The 25,772-nt window shown below is 39.6% G+C and overlaps 2 protein-coding genes across 2 annotated transcripts in view; one reads left to right on the top strand and one right to left on the bottom strand.

The window, feature by feature from the left end:
- The first annotated feature begins 28 nt into the window (after positions 1 to 28).
- On the top strand, positions 29 to 6,699 carry LOC121872151 (nose resistant to fluoxetine protein 6-like). The gene is made up of 13 exons (XM_042374828.1): positions 29 to 156; positions 584 to 675; positions 872 to 980; positions 1,187 to 1,277; positions 1,735 to 1,895; positions 2,138 to 2,300; positions 2,583 to 2,676; positions 4,150 to 4,243; positions 4,586 to 4,718; positions 4,972 to 5,167; positions 5,632 to 5,774; positions 5,923 to 6,034; positions 6,320 to 6,699. The coding sequence occupies exons 3-13, from the start codon at positions 913 to 915 to the stop codon at positions 6,364 to 6,366; spliced, it is 1,302 nt and encodes a 433-aa protein (XP_042230762.1). The 5' UTR covers positions 29 to 156; positions 584 to 675; positions 872 to 912; the 3' UTR covers positions 6,367 to 6,699.
- Positions 6,700 to 16,059: 9,360 nt separating this feature from the next.
- Positions 16,060 to 25,772, bottom strand: part of LOC121872150 (cadherin-89D-like) — a 28,003-nt gene continuing 18,290 nt past the window's right edge. Inside the window, exons 15-26 of the mRNA XM_042374827.1 lie at positions 25,069 to 25,266; positions 24,160 to 24,382; positions 23,659 to 23,840; positions 23,312 to 23,422; positions 23,037 to 23,150; positions 21,780 to 21,868; positions 21,245 to 21,328; positions 20,330 to 20,504; positions 19,528 to 19,619; positions 18,606 to 18,891; positions 18,075 to 18,343; positions 16,060 to 17,161 (exon numbers count right to left, since the gene is read on the bottom strand). Coding sequence (XP_042230761.1) covers positions 16,918 to 17,161; positions 18,075 to 18,343; positions 18,606 to 18,891; positions 19,528 to 19,619; positions 20,330 to 20,504; positions 21,245 to 21,328; positions 21,780 to 21,868; positions 23,037 to 23,150; positions 23,312 to 23,422; positions 23,659 to 23,840; positions 24,160 to 24,382; positions 25,069 to 25,266 — 2,067 coding nt within the window. The 3' untranslated portion in view covers positions 16,060 to 16,917. The remainder of the gene's footprint in view (positions 17,162 to 18,074; positions 18,344 to 18,605; positions 18,892 to 19,527; positions 19,620 to 20,329; positions 20,505 to 21,244; positions 21,329 to 21,779; positions 21,869 to 23,036; positions 23,151 to 23,311; positions 23,423 to 23,658; positions 23,841 to 24,159; positions 24,383 to 25,068; positions 25,267 to 25,772) is intronic.

Raw genomic sequence — 25,772 nt, 5'->3', positions numbered from 1 at the left:
CCATATTCAACAGCTGTCACTAAACAACTTATATTCCACTCTCTGACAGGTGACTCTGGATGCTCACCTTAAATTTCTTGGCAAAAAAGCTAAAACAGTTGACTGCCAGACCGAGGATGAGGAGATTACATATGGAGCTGACGATATCGCTGTCATGTGAGTCTTATTGTACAGTGGAGTAACAACCAGTCATGATTCACTTTGTTTTACACGATGAATGAATAGGTTTTGGTCATGTTACGAAGCATTATCTGCCTTATTTAGCTCATGTCATTGAGAAGAACGTTAACATAATTGGGGAGAGTTACAGTAAGAATATAATATTGCAGCATAGGACCAACACCAGGTATGTAATCACTCCGTAATAAACGTGGGGATAAGAAGGTAAGACGATAAGGAAGGTGGAAAAGAGATAAACAGGGAACCTAACAGTTCTTTAGATTAATGATACATTACAGTATGTCTTAGAAGAATGACTTGTATTTTGGAATAAAGAGAAGACAGGTAAACAAATTGGACAGATAGAATAAATCCAGCCTATTGTGGAGGAATTGTAGTAATGACACAGCTATCCTTCCCACAGTGTTATACTCTCTATATTTGGGTTCCTGCTGCTCGCTGCCGCTATTGTGGACATCAGCATCAACCACTGGGATCAACAACAATATCGCAATGGTCAGTAACAAGTCTATGGTCCACTCACTAGCTAGAGAGTACCAGGGAAAAGATATCATTGTTGTTAGGAGACTTTATATACTCTTACATTATATTTGTGCTTTAGATATTGTTACACACACACACACACACACACACACACACACACACACACACACACACACACAGTTCATAATAGTCTTGATTTCGTTCCCAGGTCCTCTAAAGTTTCTTCTGGTCTTCTCCGCTTATACCAACATGAAGAAAATATTCACCATCAATAATACAAGGAATCCTGAAGTGATTTCCTGCCTGCATGGGATAAGGTAAGAGAACTAAGAAAAATTTGATTAGTATTAACCTATGGAATTACTTTGTTTAATTCTCTTCTTGTACTCATTATTATACCATGAACATATTGATTGGTGGAAATATATTGTGTATATAATTTGTTGTGCGTGATATATATAATGTTAGTCTTCAGCTGATCCTCATCCATCCACCTTCATCCACCTTTCTATTACGTCTCCAGGGTGTTGTCCATGGTCTGGGTGGTGTGGGGGCATACGTACTTCTTCATGACATTCTATTCGTCTAATTTATCGATCGAAGGTCTTGCCCCTGTGAGTTTAAACCATTTTTTCTCTTCTTTGTTTCACCCAAATTGTAATTCTTATCTGTTCTTTGTTTCTCTACTTATTTCATTATATGAATACAGTGAAACCTCTATTAAACGGATTATAAGGAGATGAAAGTCCGTTATATCAAGGATCCGTTAGATGTAGTGTTTTCTGATGGTTGTGTTCGTCACCTTGTCTGGCGGTCACTCCGGATGGTCACCACAAGAGCCACAGAGGTGTTTAGCCCTGAATCATGTAGGGTCATTAGTTAAGTAAAGGAGAAGTGGAACATACGGGAGATTCTGTCAAGGTTGAGGATCCTATTTTAATTTAGTAATATATTCAATAACTCCTTTTGTAAGAGTCTGACATTCGATATTTTATTACCAAAGAAGTGCATTATGTCACCCTCATCATAGTTCTTATTAGTGTGTATATCACGTATGTTTTCTATTGTCAGGTGACGAATACCGTATTAGATGAGACAGTAGACAATGCCACCTTCAGCGTTGATACTTTCTTCTTCATGAGTGGTCTCCTGGTGGCCTTCGGTGTCCTGAAGGAGTTTAGCAGAGTGGGAAGGATCAACTGGATTATGTTCTACATTCACAGGTTCATCAGGTCAGTTAATTTGATACACTGATGTCTGGTACTTGTGTTGTAGCTGCATAAGTGATGCCTAATTCCTAGTGAGAGTAACTTGAAATATCTTAGTTACATACATAATATTTTAGTGAGATGATGAGAGGTGGTTCCCGTGTCAGGGAGGGCAAACTGTGACAGTCACGGTTATGCAATATATAACTATCCTGTAGGAAGCCAGATAATTTTGATAGTTCATTAATATGTGGCCCCCTCAACAGGTTAGCCCCACCCATTGCCTTGACTGCTATTGTGGCGGCTACCATACCGAGACTTATTCTGTTTGGCCCCATGTCGAAGGAGATTGAGAGAACCGCTATACAGTCCTGTAAAAACTACTGGTGGGGCGACATGCTGTTCGTCACCAATTTCCTGGACCTCCCGGTAAGCACACAGCCTGACACACCCTCCTCTCCGGATGACTATTCTTAATTTCTTGGTCTTTCATTATTTTCAGTTGCTTTTATTTATTTTTTGAGGTGATAGAGCGAGGTTGACCATGGCTGTGTTGTTGTTGAATAATCGTTTGTCTGGAACCGTCATACAAGTTGGTATTAATAGCTAGTTATCTTCATCTTGTGAAATGATGATCAAAACTCAATAAATACCCATTTGTTTTCATTATCTATTACCATTATGCTGAGTGTTGGGTGGTGATCATTACAGTGTCTGGGCCAGTGTTGGTACACAGCTGTTGACACTCAGATCTATATCTTCCTGCCTCTCGTCTTCCTCCCACTCCTCTACAGACGGAAAATTGGTAAGTGTAGGCTGCATCACACTGGCATTCTTTCGTTAATTTTTGTCAACTTTCAAAAAATCGTCAAACATTTTTGTTGTGCACCGTCACACAACTGTTTGGAATCAACTCGCCGGTTTCCCTTGTTCAACAACTGACAACAAACAAGATGGATCCAACTGACGAAGAAAGCTCAGTAATTTTACGCATTTTTTGGTATATGAAGAGTCCTGGTGATCCCAGAGACAGCAGCGCTGCCTTATCTGGTCACCAAGACCTCCTCGGAGAGCCGTGTCCATACTTGGGAAATTATTTTTTCTGCTGGCTCCGTCATGCTGTTGTTATTCTCGCATTTGTCAAAAATGTAAACAACAAATAGCATTTTCTTACCTTTTTAAAATCACGAAATTAAACATAGTACTTGTAGTGAGTAATCTTGGGAAAAAGAATACTAATTACTTCATACTAATTTTAGCTTTATATTTTAAATAATTTTTTTTTTTTTTTTATAACTATTTATAGTGTTGTAGGAATTCGTGGTATAATGTTGTCTAGCACTCAGGATGGATGGAAACCCTAAGGTGGTTTTCTTGTATAATATAAGTTATATGATTTACAGTCTGGTGCTGGAGGTGCCGTGTGGTGAGGAGCTGCTCAGTAGAAACGTTGGGTGAGTTGCGTGTTGAAGGAGGTAGATGTGCAGGAGCTTCGTTAGAGAAGATGTTGCCTGTTGCTGGCCTCCAGGTTGAATGAAAGCTGGACAGCGTGGAGCTTGCTGGAGGAGGTGTTGCGTGTTCAGGAAGATGGGCCAGAATGAGAGCTGGTTGGTGAGGAAGCTCAGAGAAGGACAGCTGGTGGGTCGCCATGCTCGCTGGCGGGAGCGAGGACCGCCAGGCAGGCGAGGAGAAGCAAGGGCCGCCAGGCAGCGGCGGAGGAGGAGGTGTTGCTTGTTCAATAAGAGAGACCAGAATGAATCTCAATGGAGAGACAGAGCTTATATACCCAGCAGCCGCGAGTCCTCTATGAGTCATGCTGGGAAAACCCGAGAAAGTCGCCGGTCTCTAGTTCCGTTGCTAGGTTACCGTAACATCTGGTGTCGCCGTTCGCTTGGTTGCTAGGGAGGATGATAGCAGCTGGTGACGCCGCTACGCAGTTGTAGGGGAGAAGTCCACTACAGTATCACTTATATATCTTGAGTTGACTCCGGCAAGTTGTCGAAGTTATCGTACGAATTGTCAGTGTAGACGGTCTGTACCTTTTAACAAACAGCCGACGATTCGTGAAAAAAATTAACAGCAATGAAAAAGTTGACAATAGAAATGCTAGTGTGACGCCACCAAATGTTGATGCCATAATGTTATAACTGTACCCCAACATCTAAGGTCTTTAAGTGAGTAACAAGGTTTTGATTGCACTAGTCCACCAACAATTCAAAAATATATCAGACACAGAACTCTGAACTTTGTGTTATAGAGTACTTGGTGTCTTCTGCAGGTATTGCTGTGCTAGCTGTGGTGACGGCCATCGCCATAGCTATCCCAACTATCATCTCCGCTGTATATCATGTACCACCAGCTGTCATGTTTGCGTGAGTACCTCAGCCTTCACTTATCTTCAGTATTTCCTGTTAACATTTGAGGAACTACAGGGTGCTTCATAAGGTGCTTTACTGACATACATGTTCTCAGTAAAGCGAGTTTTGTGTCGCCCTGTTTTATGCCAGTGTAAAGGGGAGGGGGGGGTAGTAGTTTTTATACTCCACTAACTGAGCTGATAAATGTGTGAAGATGTGATATTTTCTCGAACATGTACGACCGTGGTCAGTACACCAGTCCGGCATGCAAATCGATGTCAGAGTCCACAAACTTCTTGGGTGATTAGAACATGAATGAATTATTATCATGTGACCGGAATTAATCAATCTTTGCAGACAACCTGTTGAGGAGAGGGGTGATGTTGACACCTATATGACGCCGTGGTGCCGCGCCAACTCTTACTTGGTGGGCGTCTGGGCTGGATTGCTCCTCTTCACTGTCCAGGGCAAGATCCTCAGAATGAAGCTGGTGAGGATTGGCAACGCTGCCCTTATCCTGTATATAACGAGAAGCTGTATAGCTGTATATAAATCTAACTTAATAAGTATACCCAATGTTCATTTTCTACTCCAGTAAGCAACTCTAAGCTAGTTCTCACTCCCCAGTCGTGTGTGTGTGGTAACATTGATATACACTTACTAGTTCACACGTCTTTCTCATCAAAATCTGTCAGCAAGACTAATTCATGTAGACCAGAAGTAATGAACATGTTCACCCACAGTGGCAGGCAATACTGGGGTGGCTGTTGTCGGCAGCTGTTGCTCTGGCGGTGTTGTATGGTATGGCCGACTACGACACTCTGGAAGACCCTGTCCTTCTCCCTGTTGCTCCCAGCATCATCTACGCAGGGTTCAGTCGAGCTTCATGGTGTGCGGCATTGGTCTGGGTTGTCTTTGCCTGTCACACTGGATATGGAGGTAAAGAGAAAAAACATAATAATTTGAGAGACTAAGGGACTTTACTTCTTGGACACACACACACACACACACACACACACACACACACACACACACACACACACACACACACACACACACACACACACTCACACTGCCACTTTTACTCTGTAAGAACACATGAAGCTCTTCTAACAGATAAATTAATGAAACCCCAGCACTACGTTGCTCTTAGTGTGGTTCACCATACAGGGAGAATGTGTCCCTAGTAAGTAAACAACCAAATATATAACACAGTAAGAGAGAGAGAACTTTTGTGGATAGTGTGACCTTTTTTAACTTACGGGTGTACTGGCCAGGTTGAAGTCTGCTCTTCTCTCTGTTTGATAGCGTTTTATGTAGGATGATATTTGAGTGGTGCAACTATTAACGATATTTTAACAATAGTATGCTCCCCAAAATCTTATGAATGTCTTCTCTTGCAGGTCCCATCAACACCTTCCTCTCCCATCCTTCTTGGCAGCCGATGAGCCGTTTGACCTTCGCCATGTACCTCACTTGTTTTCCTATCCAGATAATCTACCCCGGACTTATTTATATCCCATTTTACATAAACCACCTCAATTCTGTAAGTGAACCTCATCCTACACACTCTTGTCTATGATTTATACTGTACATGTATGGTGTTATTCAGAGCGTATTGAAATCATACAAGATAATATATGAACGTCTTATTCCTTATATACTATAGAAGTGTATTCCTATATTCTCCTTAGGTCCTGCTTACATGCGGGTTCCTGTTTATTGGAGGGATTGCGGCAGTCCTCCTTTCCCTAATGGTTGAAGGACCTATCCTAGGCCTGGAGAAAATCCTGCTTAAGCGCCCAGGTGAGTCACCACGTGGTACTAGAGTCTATCAGCTGTTAATGTTTACCTTTTCTCCTTGTTTCAACATTCTGAGAAAAGTGAGATTAAAACAGGTCAAAAGTACAGGTGTATTCAATAGCTATAGAGATTTAATGGTGAGATATTACTTAAATCAAGAGAGGTCATTCAAAGGTCAAATGATAAGATCCAAGGAGGCGTGTGTGTGTGTAAGGGGAGGGGGGCGGGAATCTTAAAAACTACCTGTAATAACACTTCTTGATAAATAATGTGAGTCTATTTTGACAGGTAGAGGCATCAAGGAACCAGAAACAACAACAACACAAAGAACCTGAACCATAGTGCCATGAGTGCCTCTGTTTCACCTGTTCCACACATAGTATAAATGACACTCAGGGGTCCAGCCAAGTAGAAAAGCTTCCCACCTGCAATTCCAAGTTTCAGTGAGATCAACAGCCAAGTTTTTTCAGCCGTATGAAGTATAGATATATTGTATTGTATAGATTCACTTTACTGGGTAGATGAATAAAAGGAAATTTTATATATATGAATATATATATATATATATAAATAAATTAATATATATATATATATATAAAGAGTTTACTTATTCATATATGAAGTTAATTCATTTTATTATTCCCCCAATTATATGATTTGCAAGATGACACATCGATATCCTTCATCCTACCATCCACCAAAACAACTTACTCTACTTAGTCATTGAGAGAACTGATTCAATGTTTGAGGCATGATTTGGGTGTTTTGTTGTCCGAGCAAAAGGAAGAATGTATGTAGCTGGTGTGGGAAGTGTGATGATGTATGGTAGTGAAACAAGAGCTGTTAAAGAGGATGACATAAGTAGACTTGAACGACCTGAAATAAGAATAGTGAGATGATTGTGCAATATGACACTGAGAGGGGGCCCTGTTCACAGCTTAGAGGGCAGCTGGGTATTGGGAGTATTGGCAAAGTGCTGTGTAGAATCAGCTTGAGATGGTTTGGGTATGTCTAGAGACAGAATGGATGAGACCAATTGGACCAAGAGATGCATGAGCCTAAATATGGAAGGGAGGAGAGCCACGGGCAGGCCAAGAATGACATGAGGAGGGGTTGTTAGAAATGACAGAGTTAGGAATTCAATAAGAGATGGAGAGTTTCCATCTGGTAACTTCTCCCCATATCATTCTTGGCATACCCCTGGCTCTCCTGCCTTCCATATCTAGGCTCTCATATTTAGTGTGACCGACATCCACACAGAAACGGTGGGCACCGTGGGCAAGACGAGTGTTAAGAGCCCACGTTCTTGCCGGCGGTACACAGGATGCAGAAGACACCGAACATTGCCCGTTAAAGTGTCTGTAAAAGAAAGAGAGTGAAGCAACATTGCGGCGAAAAGAAAGGGAAGAAAGATTATCAACTAAAGGAGGAGAATTAATATGCCTTTGATTCCACCCTATCTAACAGTTGGACAGAAGAGCCACCCCAGACATGAGAGCAGTACTCCAAGTTAGGACGAATGAATCCCTTTTATACTTGAAGCAACTGCTCAGGAGAGAAGTACAGGTAGCTACGGCATCTGTACAGCATTCCCAGCTTTCGGGAGGCAGCTTAAACAATGTTGTGGATGTGTGGCATCCTAATTTACCCTTCCTGTCCAGAAAAACATCGGGGTACTTCCTCAACACACTCCAAAGTTTCTCTTGTGTGCTACACAACTCTCTAACACACCACACGTCCCTATAAGACACCACACACCCCTCTGACACATCACACACCCCTCTAACACACCACACACCCCTCTAACACCATCTAACACACCACACCCACTTCTGACATCCCTCTAACACACTTCACACCCCTGTAGCACGCCACACACCCAGTTAGCACTCTACAACCCCTGTAACATCCTTCTAACAACCACACACCGATTTAACACACCACACACCCCTCTAACATTCTATACACCCCTTTAACATATTTCTAACACACTTCACACCCCTCTAGCATTCCACACACCCCTCAAACATTCTACACACCCCTCTAACATCCTTCTAACGCACCATTCACCCCTCTAACAGCTTTCTAACACACCACATACCGCTCTAATATCCTTGTAACACACCTCACAACGCTCTAACACCCCACACACCCCTATAACACACCACACACCCCTCTAATATCCTGCTAACACTTCACACTGTGAGGGGGCGCGTTCTTGGGCTGCCACCAATGTGAGGGGGCGGGTTTTAGGCCTGCCACCAATGTGAGGGGGCCGGTTCCCTCTCTGTTTCTACACCTCCCTCAGCTTACTTACTTCTCTTAGTTCTTACTCTTACTCAGTTCCGTCACCTATTCTTTGGTAGCATGGTCATTCTTTTGGTAGCATGGTCATTCTTTTGGTAGCCTGGACATTCTTTTGGTAGCATGGTCGAGGGTCTAGGCACGTGAGTATGGTAATTTTGGTATCAAGTCACTTGGATGGAAATAAAGGTAAAATACTGTGGGAGAAATGAATACACCTAAAGTACTCTAAAAACAAGTTTATTAATATGCCATCAATGGGGAAAGATATTGTATTAATCATATAATTACCAGGCTCACCTCCTGGGCTTAGTGCAAACTCAGTTCCTTCTTCTTTACTCTTACTCCCAACATTACTGGTGTTACATTACATGGCACTCATTGTAGATTATTCAACATATACGTAAATAATGACACTAGTATATGCAGGGGTCCACTACCCAACATGGGATAATTATTTCCAACTAATTATCCCTAACATACATGTTACAACACTCTCTGGACATTCACTTCCAAGGAGTAACCCAGGGCAGAACACTAGGGCTCGCGGCCTTTGTTATTGTGGGGTAGCCAGACACATGGCGGGTCTGGGGTCTGGCCCAACGAAGCCGTGGGGCACATTTATCAGGCCGCATCGGTGCCATCTTTTCATATATGATCCCGGCTGGCCATCTACTACATCCGAGGCCGTTGTTGGATGGTAGAGCGATTCAAGATTCCCAAGGATCTGGAGACAAACGGGAATCAGCGTCAGGGGCCTGAGAAACATGACAACACCAACAAACTCTCCTGTCTAGACGACAGACGTATTTACGTTATATTACTTCTACACTGGGTGAATGACAATTCAACTATTAAATCATGAACACTGGTGAACACTGATATTCACTACAATTGACTGAATTAACTGAATGGCTAGGGAACACAGATCATACCTGGAGACAAACGGGAATCAGCGTCAGGGGACGCTCTCCCAGTTCAAGTTTAGAAGCTCCAAAGTTGTTGGTAGCGAAAGTCAGAGCGGGGAAGATGACAGAGGAAGGAGCAGGAGGTTAGGAAGGGAATTGTAGTGGGAGAGATAGTGCCGTGGCTTTACACGACTGCGTTCATTTGGTTAGCGCATAGCGCACGTATTGGGTTTTGTCTGTGTTGGGTGTGTGGTCCTCGGGTCACCACTCCTCCGGATTGTGTCTAGTTCAAGTTTAGAAGCTCCAACAACTTTCCCTGAATACGAATTCGCAACCTTTCGATTTACAACAGGTACCTACTTTACTGCTAGGTGAACAGAGACCAAGGGGGCTAGGAAGAGTGTCCAAACAACTTCCGCTTGCCCGGGAATCGAACCTGTGACATCTTGCTTGCGAGGCAAAAGCGGTACCGCTTCTACCACAAGCGCCCGCCGCTCTCCCTGGCCATCTTGAGTTTATATACCCCTGAGTTGCCAGTGATCGCTACTCACGCAATGACAATAATCACAAACAGGCAGGGAGGCAGGCAGGTAGGTAAGCTGCCTGTCTTGTGGAGCTTGGATTTGCAGCCTTGTGTTACTCTCACATGATCAAAAATAGCACTGAAATACATTGGTTTGTGTACCTAATAGGACCATGTTCAACGCACATTCATCACGCAAGGCCACAAGTCTCACTCCACCGCACCACGTCCCTTTAACTCACTTAGCAGTCAATGACAGGCACGCATCACCAGGCACATCTACCAGCTGAGCCAATGATGCAGCAAGTAGACCCGCTTCGGCCAATGGACTTGTGTCTGGGGCACATGGGCCGCAATGCATGACACTCGTACACAAAACTTGTACAACAAAATCTTCTAAATAAAACAAACCCCACCTTGATATCTTTATTGGATGTGGAGTAACAAACAAAAAATTTGAGGGGCTTGTTTCTTACTTTTTAGAAAATGACGTCTGCGGCCTTGTGATTCAAGGCCCTCCTCTAGGCAAATAATAAATTAAACATTGGAATTTATGGTATTTAAGTATATAATATTAAAAATTATGTACAGGTACAAAAATCGTTGTATAAGATGACACTTAAATTATACACAACTCTGCAATTTCGGTAAACTCAGTACAGTACAGTACAGTACATTACAGTTCAGTACAGTGCAGTACAATAAATTACAGTACAGTCAATTACAGTTCAGTACAGTACAGTACAGTACAGCACAGTACATACAGTACAGTACAGTACAGTAAATTACAGTACAGTACAGTACAGTACATACAGTGCAGTACAGTTCAGTACAGTACAGTACAGTACATACAGTACAGTACAGTTCAGTTCAGGACAGTACAGTACAGTACAGTACAGTACAGTACAGTACAGTACAGTACAGTACATGCAGTGCAGTGCAGTACAGTACAGTACAGTACAGCACATACAGTACAGTACAGTTCAGTACAGTTCAGTTCAGTTCAGTACAGTACAGTACAGTACAGTACATACAGTACTACAGTACAGTACAGTACATTAAAGTTCAGTACAGCACAGTACAGTACAGTACATACAGTACAGTACAGTACAGTACAGTACATACAGTACAGTACAGTACAGTTCAGTACAGTACAGTTCAGTTCAGTTCAGTACAGTACAGTACAGTACATACAGTACTACAGTACAGTTCAGTACAGCACAGTTCAGTACAGTACATACAGTACAGTACAGTACAGTACAGTACAGTACAGTACAGTACATACAGTACGGTACAATAAAGTGCATACAGTACAGTGAGATTTATAAGATCAAACACAACCCTCTTCTTAATGGCCTGGTGTCAGTTTCCTTATGTTTATGATGTTAACACATCTATCAGTGAAAATTTGGTCATGCTTTAACAATATATTGTACTACAGGTTGAACCTTGTTAATCTGGGAAGCTTGGGACCAGACCAGTTCCGGATTATCAAAAATTCCGAACCATCAAAGCCGAGCTTAAAAAAAGGCACGAGGCCCTAACTGATGTATCACTGTCTAATTTCTTCAGTAAAGACACCTTTTCTAAAATAGAATTCACATGCTTACATTTTGCCGCACTACAACCACTTCCACTGCTTGCTGGTCTATTAGGAGGCATAATTAGGGGTGAATTATAAGTATTTAAAGGTAAAATAGTGGCAACAGCCAGTACAAGTGAGCTATGACAGAAATCCCGAACTATCAAAGCTGCCGGACTATCGGGTCCCAGATTAACATGGTCCAACCTGTACCGAACTCAAAATAAGGAAAGGTTGGTAAATTTCTTAAATTTCTCACAATACCATAAGATATTAAGATAAAACAACCAAAACAAAATCTAACGGCAAATTAGAATTCTCAGGACACAAAACTATTATTGAATTTATCAAAGAATCTAAATTTTACATCGTTTAATCGCCCCCAATAAATAAGATGCTATTCTACCCGATTATAACATCGTCACGTCACGGACATTATGGTCATTACTCTCTCTCACCAGCAGAGCATCACGGCTCCCCAAGCGTCGCCAGTCTTTGTTAAGCTACCACAGCGTTCGTGCGTGTTTAAGTGTTTTTGCTCTTAATTCTGTACTGTAACCATTTGAAATGGCTCCCAAGTGCCCATCAAGTGCTACTGATGCTAGTGTTGTGAAGGAGGAGGAGGAGCCACCCGCTGGGTCTCAGTGACTCTCCACCCTCCTCCTTCTCTCCCGCCCTCCTCCTCCGTTCCACTATCCACCTCACACTCGCTCCACCACCTCCATCCATCAGTGACTACAATACAAAATGATTTAGTTTATTTATACCCTGTATATAGACTATTTTCTATAAAAATGCCATTGAATTTGTGTATATGTACAGTGGTCCCTCGGTTTACGAGCACAATCCGTTCTAGAAGGTTGCTCGTTAGCTGAAAAACTCGTTAACCGAAACCATTGTTTCAATGGGTTTTGGGGTAATTGGTTCCAGTTCACCGAAAATTGCCTAAATTCAACAAAAAAGGTAGAAAAGTACACTTACTTTGAGGTGTGTATGTAGAAGGCTCCTGGATGATGATGATGATGGGAATTAGAATGGGGGTGGAGGAGAAGAGAAGGCATTGGGGTGGAAGAGAAGTCACCCCATGGCGCCATTTCACCCATAAAATTTTAGTTCTCTTGGTGTAATTCAGGATTATGTTCTTTAAATCAACACTACACTGCATTATATATTGTCAATATGTAAAATAAATTTCAAAATGGCCAATAATTTGCTTGCAAACACAGAAAAAAGCATTTAGTTGAAGAGAGTCTCAAGCAAGATGTTACCTCCACTGAAAAAACACAAAGACTGATGCCTGTATGGTGTGTTGGCAGGCTGGATGGCATGTTCAATAATTGTTAAAATTACTAAAAAATTTAATATTAAACTTTTAAAATTATTGAATAGTATAAACTTCTTGATATTTACTAAAATGGTAAGGAATTTAAACCCTAGAACTGATTACTGTACTGGCGGACTAATACTACAGCTGGTGGACCGCCAAATGCAAGCGAAAACATGTTCAGGTCAGCTCGCAAGAAACTCGTTAATCGAGGGATTGCTCGTTAACCGAAGTTAAGAATCTTATGGAAGGTAACTCATGAACCGAAATCTCGTTAACCAAGGCCCTCGTTAACCGAGGGACCACTGTAATGTATTTTATGGGGCAAAGATAGGCTGGGGAACATAACTGCCGTATTTTATATATTTATTATGGGGAAAATTGATTCCGTTAACGTTGTTTCCGTTAACGTCGCGGTTTTCAGGAGTGGAACCATGACGTTAAGAGCAGAATTACTGTACTGTATAATTAGGCAATAAATTGTTTTGTTTCCTGGTGCTCAAAATACTTTCGGCACAATGCAACAAAACTGGTTCATGTTCAGGTATTGGCAATATTTTGTTGACCTTTAGGATACTGCCATCTTCCAAGTCTTGAAAAGCAAAATACTGGACAAGAATATCATCAATATAAAATAGATTTATAAAATATTGTATACAAATATCCCACACATAAGCAGCTATACAATGAAAAAAGTAATTGATAATGTATTTATATAAGTTACTATAAGACATGTGCTATAAATGATAAAATATGAAAAAAAATTATTTCATATAATGGGGTTAAGAGAGTATGCTAAATCAATAGAAAAAGCAACAGAAAATATACAGTACTGTACATCACCCAACAAGGAGAATTAACTCAAGCATATAAACAACTTGAATTCTTATAAAAACATTTCATATATTATACATTTTCTTAGTATATTATACAATTTAAAGTACTGTACTATCTGATCATTCATATATTTTGAGCCTTTACTTATCTTTATACTGTATAAGTCAAAACAAATTCTGTTTATATCACAAGGTCTAACTGCTAGGCCACCATTCATCAGTTAATATTTGCTTATCTTGGTGCAAAAGGGAACTAGTTTACTCCCACTATCTTTCTATCATTCATTCTATTATTGTTCACTTCCACTACCCATTTTGAAATTACTTGTTTTATTGTACAAATTCTATTAACTTTATTAAAATTGGCTTCAACCTCGAATTAGTCTGAAGTTCAGCTCTTGTGGAATGTGATTTTTCTTAATCAAAAAACAAAAACTATCTAACTACAATAATTTACAAAAGGTTTTCATTTGGCACGTCCAATGACTTAATTCACACAGGCTTTTTGGATCTATAGTGTAAACATATGACCACAGAGTATACCATATATCATTACTCAATTAAAAGATTTATAAAAGCAATAGAAGCTTCCATCTTTTCTTTATTTGCCTCCTATTATAGTCTTTTTATTTTCAACACATTTCTATGGTGTAGTTTGGTATATCATTTAATTATGGCAACATAGTGTACAGTAATATTCTTAATAGAGATCATATCATAAGAATCTTTTTAGATAATAACAAATTGTTTTCTTTTCTCCTGGACAATTGAATCGCAGTGTCGAAAAATTGTTGAATAATTTGACATTGCCAAAACTTTCTGAATTACTGTATTGCAAAGTTTGAATTTGTAGTAAACCCTTGCACTCCCGGACAATTAGGGGGGGGAGAGTGTCCAGATATGGCAAATGTTTGGTTGAGCCGGGGGGCGAAGGCACGTTAACGATAATCATAATAATGTATTGTGCCTGGACTGTATTGATACGGGTAATAACAATAACAATCGTAATACGGTACTTGCCAACAGTGCGTAACAGAGACGTGACCGATCGCCCAAGGGGCTAACGAGCCAATCAGTGGTGAAGAGGATAATAGTAAAGTAAAGTAGTAATAATAATAATAGGGGGCCACCTATCCGGAAAAAAACGATTATTCGTATTTTCCAGCGAATGAAGTAAATGTTTAAAAATGATAAATACAGTAATGTAAAAAAACACCAACCTGTATTTTAGGGCATAAAGATACACAGCCAAATAAGACGCACCCCCCATTTTAGCAATGATGTATTTAGGAAAACACTTGTGAGTATTTTCCTCCTGTAGCCATAGTTTTCTCAAAATAATATATACAGCGCCAGGAAATATGAGTAATAAATAAAAATACTACCAATAAATAAATTACAACAAAAAATACTATTGCCAAACCAGTAAACAAAAGCCAAATGAAAGTTTAAAACAGTTGCCATTTGCATACACTCCCTGCTTCACCATAGTAACAAAGACCAGCTGCATGCCAATTCCCTAGCATCACTCCCCCAACACCTACATGTGCTCTCCTCCTGTTATGCATTTGCCCTTAGGACAATTATGTCTTTTACTTTTTTCACAACATGTACTTAGGATGGTAAGTGTATGTAACTGAGTAAAAAAATGAAGAAAGTTATGTATATCGACCTGAAAATACGAGTTGAAAAACAACCATAACACCTCACATCTCGGCACAGCAGACGACAAGGAATGGGTCCATTTTAGCAGTAGGGGAGTAAACACGGCATAAGGACTGAGAGAGAGAGAGAGAGAGAGAGAGAGAGACCGGATAGGAATTTGCCACTTCCAGACTTCGGTCTGGACCAACCCTGAATCCGGATCCAAGAGGTCAGGAAGTGCGAGGGTTTACTGTACTGTATTTCCTTATCATGTACTGTGCTCGTATTTCCGTATATGTGTACCATAAATAGCTTTTCTACAGTTCCGGCAGGTAAAGGATGCTCACAGGTAGACATGATCCACAACCAACGATCAGAAGACTTAAATAATAAATTACACATGATTGTTTAAGTACAGTAGTATAAAAGAGAAGCCTACATCCTTGCCAAAATGATTCAGGCAGCAAAGGATTTATCATTATCACCACCTGTCCCCATACTGTTCTCTGTTATGACTTTCATTGCCCAGTGTTAGTACTGTATAGGATGAAACTGGAGTACAGTACCTTGAGAAAACCTGTGATGCTTGGTGGGATCATACCAGATAACACTTTTCTCTCATCTAACCCAGGGATTGAAATTAAGACACAGATGGAAGAGTCAAGTGCACTTCTGCTGTATCACCAACACCCAGATTGCCATGATACTTAAGGCAACAAAGAAGGGAATCATTCCCCATTTCCCTTACTATGAAGCTTTGAGCAGCACAAGTAAAGAGCACACCACTTGATTTACTACAGTATCATAAAATATGAGCAGCACATCGTGAAATATGCACAACTTGTCTATCTAGGAATGCTTAGGCACATATTTCTTAACTTAATATGAGTGGCTAAAATATACAGGCCTATAATGAGAAATTTATTAGGGTATGTTCAGTAAGAGAGACAAAAGGAGCACTTCTTGAGTAATGTAACTTAATCTAATTGTCGACAGTTGCACCCATGAAAGAGGCGAGGGGTGCTCTTTGGTCCTGAAGTATACAGTGGAAAGGCATCTGTATTATGGTTAGCTATATTGTATACTACTATTATCACATGTCCCTCCTTACCACTTCACATGCTACATTTTATGTCAATATATAGGCAGTGTGATGTATTGTACTGATAAGCCCACTAATTTCCCAGCTGCTATGAAGGAACATTAACACAGCCTGTCTACACATATACAAACTGCTATACTCCATATAGGAGAACTTAACGGTAATCCACAAGGACATGTTCAACCATCAAAAGACAAAGAAGAAGTAGAAATAACAGACAAAAAAATGAATTATAAAATAACAAAGTGAGGCAGGCCATCTAGTAGTGTTATAATCAAAGGAAGCTATAAGTAAGTGCAGTACAGTACCAGAAATCCATATGACTAAATTCAGAAAAATACAGCACAGTATCTGTTCTTCCATGGGTGACTATGGCCAACTATTTTAGCTCTTACAATATTGTAATTGCTATAAAAAATAGAGAATCTTCTCTTACTTGGAAGACACTTCACATACAGTAGCCATATATTATTTATGATACATCAATTTCTCAATTTTAGCATTGGGTTAAAATCAAGTGACCTGTTTCTTTTTACAAAGCATTTTTTTAATCTAACCACATAATTTTGTTTCTAATTTCAAGTCATTGAGACAGCAATATCTCTTATCAAAATAAATTACTGTAAGAAAATAATTTGTTCATTTAATACTATTCTTTAATTGCTACAGCTCAGTCACATCACTCGGCAAGAGAGCCTTGTTCCCACCATTTCTCCCGACTTGATCTGTTCTTTCCCTCTTTAGGTGAGTTCGGGGAATAGTATGGATGTGGGCTTGACTTTGACTGTGGGAATGATTGTGAGACTGTGTGGGCCGCTCCAAACTGTCAGGTGAATGAGGCCTTGTTGAGGTGAGGGAGCAATCCACAGTGGGCAGTGTTCGAAGATTGTTGATACCTGTGTGCTGCCTGTGAAAACAATTAATATCATCAATATAAAGAAATAGAAATCCAACAGGATTGGTAAGGCCACTGTAAGTATATAATTATTAGGGGTACTGAGAGAGGCAGGGCAATAGTGACACGTTTAGGCAGGTGAAATACTGTACAGGGAGGAGAGATGAGAGTCCACTCTCACTCCCAATTTCCTTGCAAGATCTGTGATCTGCATTTCCTTATTAAACTACACATGTACAGTACATACATAAGACTAATAAGGACATGTAATAACCATCACTATCTCCTTCTTATGTCCATGCCCTCCTTCTCCTTCTCTTCTGCATCACTTCCCTTCTCTTGTATCTCTTCTACTGTATTGTCTTTCCATTGTTCCACATCTATTTTACTGGGCTAATTATATTAATATTGATTTGATAACATTAATAATTTACATAAGCAGGTACAGTACAGTACAGTACAGTACAGTACGGTACAGTACAGTAAAGTAAAGTAGAATACAGTACAGTACAGTACATGTACAGTACAGCAAAGTACAGTACAGTACAGTACAGTACAGCAAAGTACAGTACAGTACAGTACTGTACAATACTGTACAGCACAGCACAGCACAGCACAGCACAATACAGTACAGTACAGTACAGTATAGTACAGTACAGTACAGTACAGTACAGTACAGCACAGCACAGCACAGTACAGTACACTAGGGTACAGTACAGTACAGTACTGTACAACACAGCACAGTACAGCACAGTACAGTACAGTACAGTAGAATACAGTACAGTACAGTACAGTACAGTACAGTACAGTACAGTACACTAGGGTACAATACAGTACAGTACAGTACAGTACAGTACAGTAAAGTAGAATACAGTACAGTACAGTACAGTAGTACTCTGTTTATAGAAAACATCAGAATAATGACCTATCTTCTGCACAACATCGAGGTGGTTTGGGAATGCTGATTTGTGCAGGGGCATGATCCCTCTCGTCCAGATCTGAACTTGATGGTTCTTCCTGAAATGGTGAACCTACTCTAGAAGGGCCACGTTTAGCTTGTCCATGCAGAGGACCACCACCAGGCTGAGGACCTCTACGACGCTTCCGGGATGGAGCGTGATGAAGACACACAGGAACGGTGTCATCCTCATCAGTGTGGGAGGAAACCCGTTCACTGCCACAGGAACGCTGCAACTATTTACACATATTAGTATTAGTGAAGTTAATAATTTAATATCTTATTTAAATACTGTAATTATTAAAATGTCTAGATATGCCATTACTGAACTATTATCCCCTTAAGTCATTGGTTACTGTAAGGGATTAACACAAGAACTAATGTAACACAAACCAAACTGCAATCCTTCACATATTATCGTGAGAAGTAATCACACACACACACGAAAAATGCTAGCCTCCTTTTTTTCAATTTAGGGATACACTGTTTTCTGTTTACCTCATGATCAGAATGATAGCTGTGAGCCCCACAACGTCGTCTGGGTGGGAGGTGTGGATAATGTGCTAGGTCTTGAGGGTAATGTACGATTTCTTGGGGGTAGTGACCTGGGTCATGGTGGTAGTGCAGATGGTCAGGAGGCAGTTCTTGGGCCTCAGTTGAATCTGCACTACTATGGTCACTCATGTGTGTGTAGGGGGCAGCAAAAGGTCCAGGGTAGGCCAAAGGCATCACAGGAATCCCACTAGCAGTCATCAATGGTGGTAATGGCATAGGCTTGCGACGGCTGTTGGAGAAAGAAACCAAAACTACATCAATAGCTGAAGATTTAAAGATAGTTACTAACTTCTTCATAATCTATTCTCAGAAATGTGAAACACTCTATTTCCTCCATTTTATATCTATTCAAACTAAAAGCTTTCCATATCTTACATACTATCTATTTATTTTCTGCCTTTTAATTCAGTTCATATTCTCTATCAACTTTCTCCTAGTAACGACTACAGTACATTCTTCCAAACTCAATAAGAGCTGCAACTCTTCTTTCAAATCACACATTATAAGTGCCATGTGCAAACAGTAGCAACTTGAATAATTATTCACCAAACTTGAACTTTATCACTTTCCACAACTTTTAGTTTCACTTCCCTTATCACCCTTCCCTATGAAAGTGCTAAAAAACTATGGTGACATTGCACATCCTTGGCAGTTTTGTTTTCACTGTGAACTATAATTTCCCTCTTCCCAACAAACTCTTACGATACTGTATTTATGCTTTCACTCTCCTTATTGAAACTCTGGAGAGAATTCAATAGTTTCCCCCTGTACCCTATACATTTTCCCAATTTAGTTTTCTACCTACATCATAGCAGGGAAAGACTTGACAGAGTAAGAAAAAAATAAACCCAACAAAGAGTGGTACCTTTTTCGTTGTTTGTAACAGAGGCAAGTGATAGTGGTCACGGTGACAAGGAACACCACCACAGCTCCCACCAGAATGGCCAACTCTGCAGTCTAGTTCAAGAGAAGAGTCACAGGAAAAAGACAGATTGATATTAGAGTCATTTCTTTATAGCATAGCACTGAATAAAATGTACAAATGAAGAAAAATAAGACGACAACAGGATGGTTGAAAAACTTCAATTAAGCTCAATTTTGTATCTCTACATACAACAGTAACATTATCAGCATGATGTACTGTAGTAACTTGCTGATCAGGTAGTCCCTATCAAGCATAAAAATTGGAAGATTAAACCTGAAATCTTGCTTTTTATCTAAGCTTTTAAGCCAAGGGGCTCCTGTTAGTGTATATGTCATTTGTGAAATCTAGTGAAGCTGATCTGGTGATTGCCGATTCCTCTCCATCACAATAAACATTTTTAAAGGGAGATTGGCCATACAGATTGCTCTCTAGAAGCAGCAAGTCTAAAAGACAGCCTTGTATACCCTTACAGTGTACACTTGGGGAGTTGCACGTACTGCCCATTGATTTCAAGTGCATTCACTTTCCAAACATTACCTATGAGGCATTTGCACACACTTTTATTAAGGAGTACCTGTGTATTTAATATTTTATATATCATATATTACATTCTTGTATATTTAGCAAATGCATAAACTGACCAAAAAAATTAATTTGTATGCATTTGTTTTAGGAAGTAACTATTGATTTAAATTGTCATAATGTTGTATACAAAAACCTTTAACTCAATCAGTTGACCAACCTGCAGTACATGTCCTTGCTTAGATGGCATTGGCATCCTAATCCCTTTGAACTGGAGGCCTGTGGGAAGGAGTGACCTCAACTGGGTCTTCCTCCCTCTGAGTGCCTGATGTAACTGAGCAGCTTCAACTACAGATTGGGTGACAGGGTCAACTGCATAAACATATACATCTGTCCTGTAAACATGAATCACATAATTATAAAAAGTTAATAATGATGAAAGGGCACAGGTCACTACTTCACAACACAATACAATGAATTCTATATTTAATTTATTCCTAATTAATGTCCTGTACATTGTTTTGCTTAACTGTTGCCTTGTGGCATCATTATTCTTTCCTCTCCACCACTTGTCAGCTTACTATTTGGTCATTAGGATCACCTGTGAGTCACTTGGCTTCATTCTAAGCCTCTGTAAATCACTTAGCATTATCATAATCATTAATGAATCACTTAGGATTATCAATAGAGCCTATGAGACAACTGGGGTCATTATAAATATATGCGAGTCATTTGACATCAATATGAGGTCCTGCTAGACCTACGGCATCATTATGAGCACCTGTGGATCACATGGCAACACTTTGAGGACCTGTAAGTCACTTGGCTTCATTGCATGAATCTGTGAGTCACCTGGGTTCATTATTAGCACCTGTGAGGCACTTGGATTCCTTATTGGTACCTGTGAGGCACTTGGATTCCTTATTGGTACCTGTGAGGCACTTGGAGTCATAATGAACACTTATAAGATATGTGGAATCATCATGAACAGCTGTAAGACACTTTACTTTATCCTCAACCTCCTTATAAGTATTGTACATGACAAATGAATACCAATAACAAACATACACCTTCACAAAACACTTATACCCTGTACCTGTATGTGATTCAGTATCCCAAAATGGAGGATACTTACGCTGTGGTATGTGCTGCATCACCATCTATGTGAGGTGCAATCCTTTGGACCCGAACGTCTAGACCAGAGACATTAGTTAACATCCTGAGGAAAAAGGATTTGATTATAAATAAAAATATTCTATAAACACCTAACACTGGAGCTGGAACTGCTTGACCGTGTTATGATCAGAGTAAGCCACTCTCATTCATTGAGTGCACAGCTCAAATCAAAGACAAGAGCATTACAAGTTACATGTCCTGTGTTGAACCTTTGAATCCTTTTATATATATACTGTATATTTTTTTCTATAATTAAATTTCCTCTAGAACAACAAAATGTTGATGAAACAGTATTATATAAAGTTTACCTGTTGTAATAAGTGACTTGCAGTACAGTACACATTATTTATAAGACCACTGTTGTAGCAACTGTGTCATCAACATATCATGACCATTTAGTGGTACAACTCTTACACCATGAGTGATGTACATGAGCTCATACGTATATGAAATTTAAAAGAAGAATAAAAGTTTGAGTGTGTCAAGGTCCTCACCCCTGAATGTGATGTAGGTGAGGCTCCACATCTCTGGGTGTTGCTCCAACCTCCATCACCAGGTGACCTCCAGCACCAAGGACGTGTACCTGTTTTATGTAACAAAACAACTGTAAAATTAAATCTATGGGAGTTAAGTTTGATTCATTTCTTGCAATATAGTCAGACTGAGGTTCATTTAGATTCAAACACCTGGAAAAAATAAAAACAGTGTTAGAATGCCATTGTCTTCCACACCAAGTAGGACATTTATAAGGTTTTCATTGATCTCAGCTCAGCTGGCAGTAATTTTTTTTTGTGGTTTTAATATATATTATTTATGATAGCATTACAAAAACCAAAAAACTCTGCAATAATCAAATATCTTGGTAATGAAAATTAAGTTGTAATAAATCAATACAGTATAGTGATATGCAGATCTGCAATAAACGAGGATTATCTGTATCTTAATTCTGTCCCAACGAATAAATAATTATCGAAACATCTTAAAGGTAGGCATCATTACCCTCCACGTACTGGAACTTGTAGATTTACTCTCAGTACAACATTTGAGGTCTTTAACAATCACAGTTTCCCACAGGTAACTTGCTTTCTCTCCTCTGTCATATATAGTACAATTTCACAGTTCAATCCTCTATTTATGATTAAAAGCAAGAGAATAACCAGTCTCCACTCTCTTTCATATGGTGTAGAACAACAATGGCTAGACATGGCATGATGGTAGTCACAAAGGCTGCTTAATTCCTGAAATGCAGTTTTCTATGAATAAATGCCAAAAGAAATTTGTCAGTTTGACTATTTAAAAGTCTTTTGGGCCTTAAATGTTAACATCCTAAACTTTTGGGATACTTTTATCCAGAGAATCAGTATAGCAAGCAAAATATGTTAGGAAAAACAACCACAGGTGTGTCATAGCATTGGCATGGCACTCAGGGAACATGAAAATGCTGTTCTGTTATGATGAGTCAGCATAACCACCATGGTTGGTACTGTACCCCAAGAGAGGCACACAACAGCCTGACCTAACACACGACCCATAACCACAATATGGGTATCATGAACTACAGTACCCTTCATCCTAAAATTATATCAATACAGGTACAGTACAGTAAACCCTCCCAATATTGAACTACCGTAATTCTTACAAGTCTGTCCAATATTGGGAGGATTCTGTTTATGAGAATATCCAGTACAGAGAGGTCTATTATTGAGAGGATTTACTGTACTTCATCTACTTTACATATTGGTGAAACTTACAAAAACATTTGCAATGGCTGTGCGCCCAGTAGGAGCACCTTGTTGATCTGTGGCTCTTACGTCAAATCCAAACATCTGTCCCGCCTCGTTTTCTAGTGACCCAATCACCACTACCTGTAGGGTACAATATTTATGCATCTAGCTTCATTAGGTCTGTATTAAAATCTTGATTTAGTATTCAACTCATCTTCAGTTCCATCTTTTCATACATTTTTAGATAATGCATTCTATAATGGCTAGTGTTCTATAGTTAGAACAATATCAAGTTTACTTACCTGGCCAGATGTAGGATCAACAGTGAATTTAGTGGTAGCATCCTGTGCTCCCTCCCCAGGCAAGATCTCATACTGCACTTCTCCATTGATACCTAAATCTGGATCTTGTGCCTGAAAAATATACAAGTGCATCAACTAAAATGTCAGTACTGTATTACAGATTTGTCAGATATCTGTGATCACTTAAAAGTTTTTAAATTTCATTTTGGCTTCAATATCAATTTATCTGCACATTTTCATATTTACTCATGAAGGAAATTTGTATTAAAAATTTCTTGCATATCCATTGTAGTTTCTTATAAAAATTAATAACCCAAATGATATTTTGGGTCAAACACTGCACTAACAGTGATGCGGGTAACAAAGTGTCCATAAGCTGCTGATGCAGGGACCGCTGCAACAATTGGCCGACCATGAGGAAGGAACTTAGGAGAGTTATCGTTCTGGTCCTCCACAACCACTGTCACCCACACCTCTTCAAGGCCAAGTTCCTCACCACCATCCACCACAACACTGCTGCTCTTCCTTCCTGTTGGCATAATGTACTTGTTTGGTTTTTACCAAAAAATGAATAAATAAAAAAATAAAAAAATAAAAGAAGTTCATGTAGTAAAGTAGAAAATTAGATTGAGTAAACAAAATTTAAAGAAAGAAAAACTACTGTCCTGTACATAAACTTCAAATGAGTAAAATAATAATGTCAATACCTGTACCGTATCTAAGATCTTAATTTATACAGACAAGATAAAACACAGCTGGAATAAAGAAGGGAACAGTGACAAATGTAATTATTATACAGTATACAACCATAGTATACCGAATCATTGTGATGTACATATTAAACTTACTTGCACTGCGTTGAGGGAGGGCGCGGGCAGGAGTATCAATGACCTGCCCTGAAGTATTAGTCAGTAGCTTTGAAGCCTCCTCAACAGCCAATAATAATAAAGGATCAGCTGTTTTTGAAGCCTTGGCAGATGACGTGACTGTATACTCCAAAAGCTCTGTCTCAGTTGCCTCCTGGTAGAAATGCTCCAATGCTCGACCTCGCTCTGGCTGAACTGCTCGTACCTGCAAAGAAAATTTAACATAATCAGGGTGTCTACTAGCCAGACATAACAAAATTCCCCAATTTTTCTGGGTTTTCCAGATATAAACTTGATAAATTCCAGGTACTGTACATTAATTCGGTATTTATTATGACAGAATAAAAAAAAATTGAGGTTTTCAATAATATGTACTGTATACACCCTGTATTGGGAAATTAAAGATGATAATTGTCACTGGCTACCAGATTGACTATTTTATTTAACCAGCTATGATCAGGATGATTATCATTAGGCTTAGTGATAAACATCAGCAAAGACCTTGACCCCCCTCCATATTTGCTCCTCAGATTTGAGCAATTCACGTGGGTCAACCTGGAATTTCCAAAAATGTTGGAAATCCAATAAAAACCGAAAATCACACTCCTAATCCACCTATATGACTCATGATAAGTACAGTATATGGAATTCTTCACTTCTTTAGTTAAAATATGTCACAGTAAGTTGACATATCCCCTGGCAGATGCTTAGTAGACAGCAAAGACCCATAACTCTATCAGAAGTTATCAGAGCAGAACCATCTTAGTAAAGTTACATCACTCAGTCACATACACCATTAACTAATGAATAAGTTTACAGTATACTCTGCCTGGGTTACTGCAACACTCAAATTGTTTTTTAATGAACCATTACTGCTGTATAGTACTGTACCTTGAAGCGGTACAGGTCCTTCGTCTCCCTGTCAAGGCTGGCTATGAGGTACACTTCACCAGAATGAGAGTCGACTGCCACTGTGCCTGTCATCTCTGGGTCAGCCAGTTGAAAGTGCAGACGATGCCCAGCAAAGGAATCCCTCACATTGACGTCAACCAACAGTAGAGGTGTGTTGTTATTCTCTGTTATCAGTATCTGTTGAAAAGGAAATTACCAGTTATTCAAACAATTAACTACATACTACATGTAATTAAGTGTATTGCACACTGTTCAAGTCTCATACACACAAACATCTACCTTCATTTCACTATTTATTCCAGCATCTTGTCAGAGAAACTCCTCAAAGTACAGAATATATTTTCCCTTCTGCACATTATCTTATAATGCACAACATACACACATCTCAGATCAACCAGACATTTGTAGTTTTATTTCCCAAGACAAGCAAGACAAAATATCTTTCTATAAGAGGTACAGTCCCCTTCACTAGTATATTTTCAGGGGCTCGTATTATAAACATTCTACAAATCATTGCATTGAGATATTTGTTTTAATATTGTTTTACTTTGATTCCATTGTTTGTTTACTAGTGTGAGTTTCCTTCTGTCAAATATAAACAAACACAGGGCTAGTGAAGGGAAACTGAACATCATTACCTATGTCATTGTGTTTCCTGCTGTAGTTATGTGCATCTCCCCTAC

Source organism: Homarus americanus, unplaced genomic scaffold, assembly GCF_018991925.1.
Source record: "Homarus americanus isolate GMGI-L3 unplaced genomic scaffold, GMGI_Hamer_2.0 scaffold22069, whole genome shotgun sequence".
Taxonomy (NCBI): Eukaryota; Metazoa; Arthropoda; class Malacostraca; order Decapoda; family Nephropidae; genus Homarus; species Homarus americanus.
The sequence above is the reverse complement of the archived record's forward strand: the minus strand, read 5'-3'. Positions and strand labels throughout refer to the sequence as shown.

Excerpts from the sequence above, each read along its gene's own strand:
- LOC121872151 (XM_042374828.1), top strand. The coding sequence starts at position 913 with ATGAAGAAAATATTCACCATCAATAATACAAGGAATCCTGAAGTGATT. Across the intron at positions 1,278-1,734 it reads CGATCGAAGGTCTTGCCCCT|GTGACGAATACCGTATTAGA; the intron begins GTGAGTTTAAAC and ends TTCTATTGTCAG. Across the intron at positions 1,896-2,137 it reads TACATTCACAGGTTCATCAG|GTTAGCCCCACCCATTGCCT; the intron begins GTCAGTTAATTT and ends CCCCCTCAACAG.